At 40.5% G+C, this 14,201-nt stretch overlaps 1 protein-coding gene across 1 annotated transcript in view; it reads right to left on the bottom strand.

The window, feature by feature from the left end:
- Positions 1–14,201, bottom strand: part of C8A (complement C8 alpha chain) — a 68,069-nt gene that overhangs the window by 39,359 nt on the left and 14,509 nt on the right. Inside the window, exons 2-4 of the mRNA XM_042951827.1 lie at positions 7,627–7,729; positions 2,041–2,185; positions 924–1,071 (exon numbers count right to left, since the gene is read on the bottom strand). Coding sequence (XP_042807761.1) covers positions 924–1,071; positions 2,041–2,185; positions 7,627–7,729 — 396 coding nt within the window. The remainder of the gene's footprint in view (positions 1–923; positions 1,072–2,040; positions 2,186–7,626; positions 7,730–14,201) is intronic.

Here is a 14,201-nt window from a genome sequence, read left to right as displayed (position 1 = left end):
GCGGGTCGGGGAGGGTGAAGGAAGACTTTCATTTTTTTACCTCAAACATATTTTCTTTCTGTAGCAATAAATTAAAAATTTAAAAACTGGGAAATGCTTAAATTAAAAAAAAATAGATATCAGGATAGGCTTCTGAGATCTTGAACAGAATAAAAAACCAGCTGTTGGGAGTGGGCGTGGGGCCATTCTGCTGGTTTCAGTGTTCCGTGTAGGTAAAGCACACTTGTGAAGTGTATTTCAATGCTCCTTTGAATCACACGAGAGCAAGGTCATGGTCTGTGATCTTTTTGCCAATAAGCAGGGATTCATTTTCAAGTTAACACCTCACTATTTCATGCTTCCACTCTGTTTATCTCACAGTCATGATCAAAATCAATAAGAATCCCCTTTGATGAGTCTTAGGGGCTGAATTGTGTCCCCCTGACATTTATGTGTTGAAGTCCTGGACCTCCTTACCTCAGAAATTGACGATTTTGGTGAGAGGGTCTTTACATAGGTAATTAAGTTAAAATGAGGCCATTAGGGTGGGCCCTAATCTCGAATGACTGGTGTCCTTATAAGAGGTGGCTAGGACCCCGACACACACACAGGGAAGGGCAATGTGAAGACACAGGGAAATGGCAGCCATCGACAAGCCAAGGAGGGAGGCCTCAGAGGAAACCAATTCTGCCATCACCTGGCCTTGGACTTCCAGCCTCCAGAGCTGTGAGAAATACATTTTTGTTTTGTATAAGCTATACATTTCTTTTGCCATTGCAGCCTGAGTGGACCAATATGCCACCTTAGGGGGACAGAGAGAGTTGCCTCACAGGACACTCGGCAGAGCAATTCTCCTAAAAGACCCTCTTGTGTTGCTAAAGCTAATACTCGTGATTGAAGAGAAGCCATTCCCTGGGCCCAAGCAGCCAGGAAGCAGGACTCACCCCAAGGCCGCACTCTCTGACCCTGGAATGGGGTCATACAGGCTGCAGTCGCTTTCCATGACCCTGACATCTTCACAGTCATCCTCGTCAGAGCCATCAAGGCAATCCTTGTCTCCGTTACACACGAGGTGGCGTTTCAGGCAGCGACCTGAGAGAGGAGAGGCTGTGGATGCTTCCAGAGCCTCCCAGACTCCTCCCTCTTCCCATGACCCACATCCAGAGTCACCAAGCGCCCCCTACTTCTGAAACAGCCCCTCCCCCACCTTCATCATGTCGCATCCTGTCTCTGTCCTCACCACCTCTGCCCTCCTAGCAGCCTCGCTGTCTCCCACCAGTAGCCCCCACCCCCTGTTCAGACCCTGCAGCAGGCTCCCCTCTAGAATTCATCCTCCATATGCAGCTCCAGTGACCTTTCTCTGTATCCTTCTGTGGCTCCTAAATATTCCCATTCTTCCAAATGCCACGGTCTAGCCCCCAGTTCCCTACCTGGCCCAACCTCTACCTCTCTTCCCAAAGCCCTGACCTGCAATCATTCTGCACTATCGCCAGTCCTTAAATCCCTGTGATTTGCATATTCTTTCTCTTAGCAAATCCATTGCTCCTTTCTAAGTCCCAACTCAAGTGCCCTTTTGAAGCCTGCTCTGACTTCCCAGCACAGGTTTGAGCATCCCCTGCCAGAGAGTCCCCTTGGACCATGAGCAAACACCCATTACGCTGGCTATCATACAATATTATCATCACTCCTTGTAGGTCTCTCTCCCAAAGAGACTAGGAGTACCTCGAGGTCAGGCACATCATCTTTTCATCTCTGTATCCCCAGCAGGTAGAACATTGCCTGGGACATACATGCCCAGTCAATATTTAGCCAATGAATGGATGAATGAATGAATTGTACCTTTTCTAAATGAATCAACAGATGTTCCTACAAACTTACATCAAAATTACTTGGGTTACTTGTCGGCTTAAAATGCAGATTCCTGAGCCCCATCCCAAACCTACAGAATGCCAACTTCTAGGGGAAGGGCTCAGGAGTCGGCATCTTCACAAGCTCCTGAGTGACTGTTTTGCACATTAAGTTTGACGGGCGCAGCTGTTATCTCACTGGAACGCTACTCACCTGTCTCCTTACACTGGAAATCCTGTCCACACTGCGCTTGCTCTAGACAAGCTGTGGGACTCTGACAGCTGGCTTGATCCCAGACATCACCACTGCAGATGGTTCCCCCAAACTTGTTTGGCTGCAGGAGGCTCCGGAATCGGTACTAAATCAGATTTTGAACCAGACACATTCATTGTCTATCAATCAAACAAGATTTGTGCAGGCGGGTGTCAGCTCAACATAAGGAATAACTGTCTTGTGATTGAGAGGTGCCTAAAAAGCTGTCTTTGGAGGGGATGTTCATAACTGGTGGTATTCAGCCAGAGGTGCCTCAACCATCAGCAGGGATATTGAATAGGGCCTTCAAGCATCCAATGAAAGACTCAAACAAAATATTTCTGGGGTCTTTTTACTTGAGAGGAAGGACCTTCTCCCCTCCCTTTTCTTCAACCACTTAGTACCTATTCATCTTTCATGACTCACAGTGTACCTCCTCTGAAAGCCTTCCCTAAGTAACATATTCCATAGTTCCCTGCACCTCCTTCTCTCTTCCCATTTGTCATATAAGGTTGTGATCCCTTGTCTGCTTATTCATTTACCTTTCTTACTAGTTTAAGAACCTTTTGCATGGTGAGGAGAAGTGGTGAAGGAAGGACCACGTCTTATTTGACTTCATACACTTGGCACTTGATCTAGGGTCAGGTACACAGGAGGCACTTTTATGAGATGTTTGTTGCTTTCCCTCCGTACCATTTCTTCCAGTCATGGCATCCTTTCTTTCCTTGGAACATATCTCATATGGCTCAGGTGGGGATGATCTCACCCCCCAAATCACAGGAGTGTGTGGGTATGAACCAGGCCAGGTCAACCAGGGCACCATATGCCAAATTACAGTGATTGACTTAGAGATTGGTTCATGGCTCAACCTTAGGGCAATCATTATTCTCTCTGAAGATTTTCTTTTAGAACTTTAGAAAAGACAATTTCTTTTTGCCCAACTTGCTGGGAACTGTGGGCATCAAGTGGTCATCTAGCCTACTTATGTAGAAAGAGACCATCCAAGAAATGAAGACATGATCTCAGTCCCTGGGTTCAGCTTTGACTGCATATGAATAAATCCTTGTTGAAGGAAGTATGGAAAGAATAAAATTCACACCAATCTTGGAGCTCTATGATTTCATGATACTGCTTTCTATATGGTGTATAGCTTTGGGCACTAGTGTAGAAAGAGGAAGCTGAACACTAGGATATTCAGAGAAATATGAGGTTCCATTCCCACCTTCAAGAAGTTTAGAGTCTAGTTGAGGAGACAAAATAGATAACAATAGAAAACATGCTGTATGGAGAGCTCCATGCAAAGTGTCCAATAAGAGAATGTGCGGTGCCATAGTTTCTGCTGCCTCTTGCCTTGGCTCAGCCCACAGGCCCCTCCTTCAAGAAGGTTCATAAATAAGTAGGAAAGCAAAGGTTTGAGCAACAAGAAAAGTGAGTTCCTGGCCTAATTCTTCCTTCCTGCCTTCCTTCTTTCCTTCGTCTTTTTCTTTTTTCTTTCTTTCTTTCTTTCTTTCTTTCTTTCTTTCTTTCCATCTTTCTTTCTGTCCTTCTCTCTTTCTTTCTTTTTCCTTCTTTCTTTTTCTTCTTTTTTCTTTCTTTTGTTCTCTCTCTCTCTTTTCTTTTTTCTTTCTTTCTTTCGTCCTCTTTCTTTCTCCCTTCTTCCCTCCCTTTCTTTCCTTCCCTTTCTTTCTCCTTCCTTCCTTACTATAGCTGATACACAATATTACATTAGTTTCAGTTGTACAACAGAGTGATTCAACTTCTTTATGTTACACTCTTCTCACTACAGGTGTAGCTCCCATCTGTCACCATGCGATGCCATTACAATAACACTGACTACATTCTCTGTGCTGCACCTTTCATCCCCATGACCTACTCATTCCATAACTGGAAGCCTGTACCTCCCACTCCCCTTACCCATTTTGCCCATCCCTCTACCACCTCCTCTCTGGCAGCCATCAGTTTGTTCTCTGTATTTATAGATCTGGTTCTGGTGTTTGTTTTTTATTCCTGAATCTCTTTCTTCCTTGCTATGTAAAGTATCAGTGCCTGGTACTTTGTGCCTCAGTTTCCAAATCTGTAAAATGAGGTGGTTGACCTAGGTGACCTCACTAAGTATAGCTACTAATGATTCTTTCACCTGTGTTCATTTACCTTTGAGTTTCTGTTTCCTAATATGTAAAGTATGATGACCCCTCACTTTGAAAGGGTGTTGTGAGAACTAAATGAGAGAATGTGTGAGGAAATCACCTGGCCCTGTGTCTGACATATCATTGGTGCCCATTAAACAGAAGTGGTTCCACATCATTATCAGTGGAGTTTTTCCAGAAGGTTCCAGTGGGTACATGTGGAGCTGCAGCTTCCCCCTCCCTCCTCTTGTCTACTTCTGCCTCCACAACTGCTCATTGGCAAAGAGACAGAGGTAGCAAAAAAGGTGAAGAATAAATCTGTCCATTTGCCTTTCCTACCTCCCAGTTAATAACAGTGATAGGGATTTATAAACTCAGTGGGAAGAGAGTGTGATTAACAATTGGTTTGGAAATATGAGGACATTTTAATTCTCTTCCAACCTCTTGCCCCACAAATCAGTACATAAAGAAGTGCTTAGCGTACCAACATACAGCCAAATCTCCTTCTCACTCTTTAAAAAGTCCGTCAGAGTTTTAAGACCTGCAGTTACCAACACAACGATGATGATGGTAACTACCATTTATTGAGTGTGTTTTGTTAGCTGGATACTTCATATTCTTTATCTCATTTAATCCCCACAACTTTAGGAGATCAAATACTATTCTGAATCCCCTCTTAAGCTGGGTTAGAATTCCAGTTCTGCTACTTACTGTGTATGTGTCACTGGGTAAATCACTTAACATCTCTGACCCTCAGTTTTCTCATCTATAGAATGAGAGATATGGGGGTCTTGTGAACATTAGCGATAATACATGTAAAGAAGTCAGCACTTTGCCTGCTGTCTTGAATATACTCAGTAATAAGAGTTACCACATCAATATCATTTTTTTAGCCTGCTGTTGGGCTACTCCAAAAGGATTTATGACTGAATGGGAATTGGATTAGATGGCCACTAATATCGCTTATGACTCTCCACAGAGTGGAGGGGGGAGCAGGAGAGTGAAGTGATCAGGCACATGGGCATTTTGGAATCAGACTGACCAACTGTCAAATCTAGGCTGTGCCTCTTTCTTTATGGGTGACCTAACCAAAGACCGTGGTATCTATCCGTCACTTACAGTTGGCTATGAAAGTCAGCTAAGAATTTATTAAAGCATCGGCACAGTGCCTGGTATATAGAAATGATTTAATAAATGGTAACTATAAATGACATTATCACCTTCCCCTGGTTCCTGTATTGGAATGATGGTGCAGTCATGAGGTTCATTCCCACTGACTCCCCATTTTCTAGGTCATTATCAAATAATGAAGACATTGTGTTGCCGAAAGGTTGGTGCAGATACTCCCTTAGGGATTTCTCCATGCTAGTGCCTGTGTTGGTATCATTAAGATATCATTTTCTTTTCTAGCTAGTCGATAATATTTCTTTCCAGAAATGCACATCTTTGGGTGATTTTGAGAGGAATAAAAACCATATGAATAAGAAGAAACTAGGATGGTCTTTCCCTTACATAATTAACAGAATTTGTTTTAAGGATTACTTTAAAGACACATATGTCTTTTTGAGTCATTACTTTGAGAAGTTCAATTCTAATTTGAATAGTAAGTCATTCACCTGTGCTCTCTGCTGTCTACACAGCAACACATGAGGGGAAAACGCAGTTTAGGATATGTAATAAGCTAAATAATGGCCATGCAAAGAAATCAAGTCCTAGTTCTTAAAAGTTGTAAATGTTACCTTATTTGGAAAAGGGGTCTTTATAGATATTATTAAGGTTTTTGAAATGAAGAGATTACACTGGATTATCCAGGTAGGCCCTAACGGTCATCATGGTGTTCTTATAAGGGGAAGGCAGAGGAAGATTTAACACAGACACACAAAGGAGACACACAGAAGAAGAAGAGGTAATGTGGCCACAGGGGTAGAGAGCGGAGCCCAGAGATTGGCCACAAGTCAAGGATTGCCGGTGGCCACCAGAAGCCAGAAGAGGCAAAGAACAGATTCTCCCCTAGAGCCTCCAGAGGCAGCATGGCCCTGTCAAACTTCTGGCCTCCAGAACTGTGAGAGAATACATTTCCATTGTTTTTAAGCCACCCAGTTTGTTACAGCAGACTCAGAAAAGTAACACAGGATATCAAAGCAAAATGAGATTCTGGGAGCCAGATATCTTTGAACGGGGCAGTCTGGGATTCCTTGGCATATCTCAGAGACAGGAGAGGCAAAATAAATAATTTCAGGCTTTGAAGCTGAATAAATGAAGTCCCAATTGTGTTCCCATCCATAATGATTTTGAATTCCATGTGATTTTGAACAACTCATTCACAAGGTAGCCCTGCATGTCACCGAAGACTGGGTCTGGAGGCCCACTCTTCAGAAGCTCAGGGGAGAGAAGAACAAGTCTTGATTCAGGCAGTGGCAGCTGGTTGGAGAGGGAGGCATGTGTAGTAATTATACAAACAGCTAACATTTACTGAACACTTACTATATGTTAGGTGCCATGGGAAGCACTGTGCATACCTTACTCATTTAATACTCATAAGCCTATGCTGTAAGTACAATTCCTACTTCCATTTATAGATAAGGAATCAGAGGCATGGAGAGGATAAAATATATGCCCAAAGTAACATAACAAATAAGATGCAGAGTCAGAATCTGAGTGGTAGAATCAGAGCTTAACCACTTAGACTTGACAGTAATGTACCAATAGACAATGTTCAGGCAATGGTGTTCCAACTGGGAGAGGTGGGAGCCTGGAGACATCCTACCCTGGGTACATCCAGTAAAGGCATGTGTTGTCTGTAGAGATTTTAAAATAGTAATAAAACAGGAGTTATTCTGCCTTTTATTATTACCATGAGCCAGTAATTATGAACAAGGTCAGAATTTTAATACTCCGCCCTAGCAGAGTAGGTGCTCCCAAAGTCCCCCTTTCTTTGAGATGACACTGGGTTTAGTGACCATTTTGGACCGTTCAAAACCACTTAGGTGGGCAAGATAGACTCTTGTCTGTTGATTGGGTGTGTCAGCCTTTTTAAGCCATGAAAGTAGAATCCTCAGGAACATTCTCTGGTTTATCTCAGCTCCCCACAGGTTATTAGCCCCTCTAAATGACCTTCACCGGAGGGCAACAGATTGACCAGGATCCAGAGAGGCACGGGGATCAGTGTGCCTACGTCTGAATGGCCCCCTCTCTGCACATCAGCCATTAACATATACATATTATGTAGCCTCACCCCATAATGACCTATAAACAAAAGCAGAAAAAATTCCACCATCTGTGTGCCCATGGCTTCCAAATACCTATTTCTAGACCTGATTTCAACCCAGACCTCAGATTTATAGACCTATTTGTCTCCCTTTAAATGCCTAGTTCACCATTCAAATATCGAATGCCCCCAACCTGGTTAAAAATGTCTTACCTTTGTGTCCTGACATGGAAAGCATTCTGTCCACTCAGACCAGGTGCTCAGCTGGCAGTTAAGTGCTGTCAAGGTGGAACTCTGAATGGCCCGACTTACTCTCCTGTAAAGAGGAAAGACCCTTACTTCAATTTTTAAGATTTATATTATAGTAATTTTTATTTTTGTTGTAAACTCAAAAAGGTCTTTTCATAGGAAGATATCTTAATAATATGAAAACAGATGAATTCTTCCTCACCTGTACTGAGATATAAATGAAAAAAATTGTATATATTTTAAATGCACAATGTGATGGTTTGATGTACATTGTGAAGCGATCACCACAATCAAGCTAATTAATACATCCATTCCCTCACATAGTTACATGTGTGTGTGTGTGTGTGTGTGTGTGTGTGTGAGAACACTTAAGATCTACTCTCTTAGCTAATGTCAAGTACACAATACAGTACTATTAACTGTAGTCACCATGTTGTACATTAGATCCCCTGAACTTATTCATCTTATAAATTCGTACACTTTGACCAACTCCTCCCCATGTCCTCAGTCCTTTGTAACCACCATTGTACTCTCTAGTTCTTTGAGTCACACTTGTTTAGATTCCACATAGAAGAGAAATCATGCAATATTATTTCTCTGTCTGGCTTATTTCACTTAGCATAACGTCCTCCAGGTTCATCCATGTTGTTGCAAATGACAGGATTTCCATCTTAAAGAAGACGCCCTAAAGAGGGCTAAACAGATGTTGAAATTTTTTATCTTTTTTTTTATCATTTTAAAATTCAAGTATAATTAACATACAGTGTTATATTAGTTTCAGGTATATAAATATAATAATTCAACAATTCTATGCATTACTCAGTGCTCATCAGAATAAGTGTAATCTTAATCCTCTTTACCTATTTTACTCATCCCCCTACCCACCTCCCCTCTGGAAACCACCAATTTGTTCTCTGTATTTAAGAGTCTGTTTTTTTCTTTTTTCTCATTTTTCCTTTGTTCATTTGTTTTGTTTTATTAAATTTCATATGTGAGTGAAATCATATGGTGTTTGTCTTTGTCTGGCTTATTTCACTTGGCATTGTGCTCTCTAGTTCCATCCACGTTGTTGCAAATGGCAAAATTTCATTCTTTTTTATGGCTGAGCAATATTCCATTATATATATATATATATATATATATATATATATATATATGCACCACATATTTATCTATTCATCTATCAGCAGACACCTGAGTTACTTCCATATTTGGTTATTGTAAACAATGTTGCAATAAACATAGGAGTGCACATATCTTTCTGAATTAGTGTTTTCATTTTCCTTTGGTAAATACCTAGTGGTGGGATTACTGGATCCTACGGTAATTCTATTTTCAGTTTTTCGAAGAAACTCCAGTCTGTTCTCCACAGTGGCTGCACCAGCATGTGTTCCCACCAACAGTGCTTGGGGTTCCTTTTTTGTCTACATCCTTGGCAACACTTGTTAGTTCTGGTGGTTCTTATTTCAGCCATTCTGAAAGGCGTGAGGTGGTATCTCATTGCGGTTTTGATTTGCATCTGCCTCCTTTTAGTGATATGGAGCATCTTTTCATGTAGTCTGTATGTCTTCTTTGGAAAAATGTGTGTTCATGTCCTCTGCCCACCTTTAATAGGATTATTTGGTATTTTGATGTTGAGTTGGTGTTGGATATTAACCCTTTATCAGATGTATCATTGGCAAATATCTTCTCCCGTTCAGTAGACTGTGTTTTGTTTTCTTGATGGTTTCCTTCGGTGCACAAAATCTTTTTATTTTGGTGTAGTCCCAATAGCTTAATTTTGCTTTTGTTTCTCTTGCCAAAAGAGATATATCTATAAAAATGTGTCTACAGGTGATGTCAAAGAGATTACAGCTTATGCTTTCTTCTAGCAATTTTATGGTTTCAGGTATGGCATTTAGATATTTAATCCATTTTAAGTTTATTTTTGTGTATGGTGTAAGGAAATGGTCCAGTTTCATTCTTTTGCATGTGGCTGTCTAGTTTTCCCAACACCATTTGTTGAAGAGACTGTCTTTCCTCCATTGCATATTCTTGCCTCCTTTGTCATGGATTAACTGATCATAAAAGCATGGGTTTATTTCTGGGCTGTCTATCCTGTTCCATTGATCTATGTGTCTATTTTTGTGCCAGTACCATACTGTTTTAATTACGATAGTTTTGTAGTATATCTTGAAATCTGGGATTATGATATCTCCAGTTTTGTTGTTCTTTTTCAAGCTGGATTCAGCTATTCAGGGTCTTTTATGGTTCCATATAAATTTTAGGATTATTTGTTCTAGTTCTGTGAAAAATGCTGTTGGTATTTTAATAGGGATTGAATTAAATCTGTAGGCTGCCCTGGGTAATGTGGACATTTTAACAACACTGATTCTCTTAATTCATGAGCATGGAATATCTTTCCATTTGTTTGCATCACCTTCAATTCCTTTCATCAATGTTTTACAGTCTTTGGAGTACAGGTCTTTTACCTCCTTGGTTGAGTTTATTTCTAGGTACTTTATTATTTTTGGTGCAATTGTAAGTGGGGCTGTTTCCTTAATTTCTCTTTCTGCCACTTCATTATTAGTGTATAGACATGCAACAGATTTCTGTATGTTAATTTTGTACCCTACAACTTTCCTAAACTCATTTACCAGTGCTAGTAGTTTTGGGGGGGAATCGTTCAAAATTTCCATACATACTATCTCGCCGTCCGCAAAGAGTGAGAGTTTTACTTCTTCCTTACCAGTTTGTATCAGATACTGAATTCTTTAATTTGTAATGTTTGCCCGTTGATTTGGGCATCTAGGTACCTGCAGAATGTACAACAGTGCCACACTATATTCTCTTACCCTTCAGGTTACCTGGTGGGAGTGGGGATAGAGCAGGAAGGGTGTGTCAACAAACACAGGGATTCTTACTTGGAAGGCTTGGCAGTAAGGGCGCTTCCAACATTTGCATGATCTTATCTTCCTTCTTAAGAATTGCATGTACTGGGGCGCCTGAGTGGCTGTCAGTTAAGCGTCTGACTTCGGCTCAGGTCATGATCTCACGGTTCGTGAGTTCAAGCCCTGCATCAGGCTCTGTGCTGATGGCTCAGAGCCTGGAGCCTCTTTCAGATTCTGTGTCTCCCTCTCTCTCTGACCCTCCCCCGTTCATGCTCTGTCTCTCTCTGTCTCAAAAATAAATAAACGTTAAAAAAAAAAAAAAGAATTGCATGTACTATTTTTTTTAAATTTATATCCAAGTTAGTTAGCATATAGTGCAATCATGATTTCAGGAGTAGAATCCAGTGATTCATCCCCTAATACAACACCCCGTGCTCATCCCAACAAGTGTCCTGGTTTTAAAATGAAAGATATGTGGCCTCGTGCCCTTTCTCTGTTTTTCTATTTTTTTATTGAAGTAAAATACACATTATGTAAGTGCGAGTATCCTAGTTATTTTTACGTGTGCAGTTCAGTGACATTCAGTACGTTCATATTATTGTGCAACCATCACCACTGTCTGTCTCCAAAACTCTTTTCATCTCCCTGCATTAATTTTGAGATGCAAAATTTAAGCAAAGGAAAAGGCTGTACAAGTTTTCCTTCCAGCCAATCACAGTTTTGAGAAATGAAGAATGAAAATTTATTGTGTTCCTACTGTATGCATGTGTGATGCTGGAGGGTTTATATAAATTAACTCTTTTAAATCTATATCAGTCCTATGTGGATCAAGTTATTCTAATTTTAGAGAGACAAGTACAGAGGAGAGCTTGCAATTTTGTACATTAATGTTGCATCCTATAACCTTACCAAATTTATTTATTACTTTTAATAGTTTTTTGGTGGAGTCTTTAGGGTTTTCTATGTATAGTATAATGTCATCTGCAAATAGTGACAGTTTTACTCCTTTCTTGCCAATTTGGATGTGTTTTATTTCTTTCTAGTGTCAGATTGCTGTGATTAGGACTTCTATGATCATGTTGAGTAAAAGTGGTAAGAGTGGACATCCTTGTCTTATTCCTGATGTTAGAGAAAAAGGTCTCAGTTTTTACTATTGAGTATGATGTTAGCTGTGGGTTTGTCATATATGAACTTTATTATGTTGAGATACGTTCCCTCTAAACCCACTTTGTTGAGAGGTTTTATCATGCATGGATGTTGGATTTTGTCAAAAGCTTTTTTCTGCATCTTTTGAAATAATCATATGATTTTTATTTTTCATTTTGTTAATGTGGTGTATCATGTTGATTGATTTATGGATATTGAACAATTTTTACATCCCTGGAATAAATCCCAGTAGATCATGGTGAATGATCCTTTTATTGTGTTGTTGAATGTGGTTTTATTCATATTTTGTTGAAGATTTTTGCATCCATGTTCAGCAGAGGTGGCTTGTACTTTTCTTCTTTGATAGTGTCTTTGTCTGGTTTGGGTATGAGGGTAATGCTGGCCTTGTAGAATGTATTTGGAAGCTTTCTTTCCTCTTCTAGTTTTGAAATAGTTTAGGGAAAATAAGTATTAACTCTTCTTTAAATGTTTCATAGAATTCACCTATGAATCCATCTGGTCCTGGACTTTTGCTTGTTGGGAGTTTTCTGACTACTGATTCAATTTTGTTACTAATAATTGGTCTGTTCAGATTTTCTATTTCTTCCTGATTCAGTTTTGGAAGAGTGCCGATTTCTAGGCATGTCTCCATTTCTGTTAGGCTGTTCAATTTGTTGGCATGTGATTTTTGTAGTAGCCTTTTATAACCCTTTGTATTTCTGTGGTGTCAGCTGTTACTTCTCTTCTTTCACTTCTGATTTTATCAATTTTGGTACTCTTTTTTTCTTTTCTTTTCTTTTTAAATATAATTTGTCAAATTGGTTTCCATACAACACCCAGTGCTCATCCCACCAAGTGCCCTTCTCCATGCCCATCACCCACTTCCCTCTCTCCCCCACCCCCCATCAATCCTCAGTCTGTTCTCTGTCCTCAAGAGTCTCTTATGGTTTGCCTCCCTCCCTCTCTGTACCTTCCACCTCCCTTCCCCTCCCCCCTGGTCTTCTGTTAAGTTTCTCAAGATCCACTTATGAGTGAAAACCTATGGTATCTGTCTTTCTCTGTCTCACTTATTTCACTTAGCAAAATACCCTCTAGTTCCATCACCATTGCTGTAGATGACATGTCATATAAAGGGCTAATATCTAAAATCTATAAAGAACTCACCAAACTCCCCACCTGAAAAACAAATAAGCCAGTGAAAAAAAATGGACAGAAGACATGAATAGACACTTTTCCAAAGAAGGCATCCAGATGGCCAACAGACACATGAAAACATAGTCAATGTCACTCCTTATCAGGAAAATACAAATCAAAACCACACTGAGATACCACCTCACGCCAGTCAGAGTGGCTAAAGTGAACAAATCAGGGGACTATAGATGCTGACAAGGATGTGGAGAAAGGGGAACCCTCTTGTACTGCTGGTGGGAATGCAAACTGGTGCAGCTGCTCTGGAATATGTGTGGAGGTTCCTCAAAAAATTAAAAATAGAACTACCCTATTACCCAGCAATAGCACTGCTAAGAATTTGCCCAAGGGATACAGGAGTGCTGATGCATAGGGGCACTTGTACCCCAATGTTTATAGCAGCACTTTCAACAATAGCCAAATTATAGAAAGAGCCTAAATGTCCATCAACTGACGAATGGATAAAGAAGACGTGCTCTATATATACAATGGAATACTACTCTCTCTTTTTTTCTTGATGAGTTTCGCTAAAAGTTTATCAATTTTATTTATATTTTCAAGGAACCAGGAGAACTAACTTTTTCTGAAGAGTCAGAGTAGCAGAAAGCCCAGTGGTTAAGAACATGGGGTTCAGAGTAAGAGGACTGACTTTGAATCTTGCCACCTGCTGACTTTGAAAATTTGAGCAAGTTACTTAACATCTCTGAGCTACAGTTTTCCCATCTGTAAAACTTGGTTAAAAATAACATTGCCTAATGGTGTTATTGAAAACATGTTAAAATGCTTATGAAGTATTTGTTAAAGGTTGGCTTTTGTTATTACGTGCTAAGATGTCCCATGGATTATCTCATTTAATATCTACAACGACCCTAGGCTGTATATATTATTAGCCCTACTTGTATAGAAGAGAGTTGAGATTTCTAAGAGCTAAGTAGCCCCAGAAATCATAGCCCAAGGGTGACAAAGGCAGAATTTGACCCAGGTTGATGGCAAAGACCATGTTCATTTCCCCATAATGCGGCTGCTTCCTCATTTTATAAATCAGCCAACAAAACTGAGACAGTCAGAGCCTTGCCTGGAGTAACAGAGGTAAAAGGTAGACACTGGCCTGTCTACAAGGCCATGTTCTTTCTGTTACCCTCTGCTGCCTCCTCAGAGGTTAAAGAGCTTACCCGGGTCACACAGGGTAAGGTGGACAAGCCACAAGCATGCCTGGCTAGAAGCGTCATTGCTTCTACCACAGTGTCACAGCCTGGTCAGCTCACTGAGCAAAGTAGGAAGATTGTCTGTTACCACCAATATTATCATAACTTCTGAGAGTCAGGCAGCCTCTGC

This window comes from Panthera leo, chromosome C1 (genome assembly GCF_018350215.1).
Source record: "Panthera leo isolate Ple1 chromosome C1, P.leo_Ple1_pat1.1, whole genome shotgun sequence".
Taxonomy (NCBI): Eukaryota; Metazoa; Chordata; class Mammalia; order Carnivora; family Felidae; genus Panthera; species Panthera leo.
This window is presented reverse-complemented; position numbering and strand designations above follow the sequence as displayed.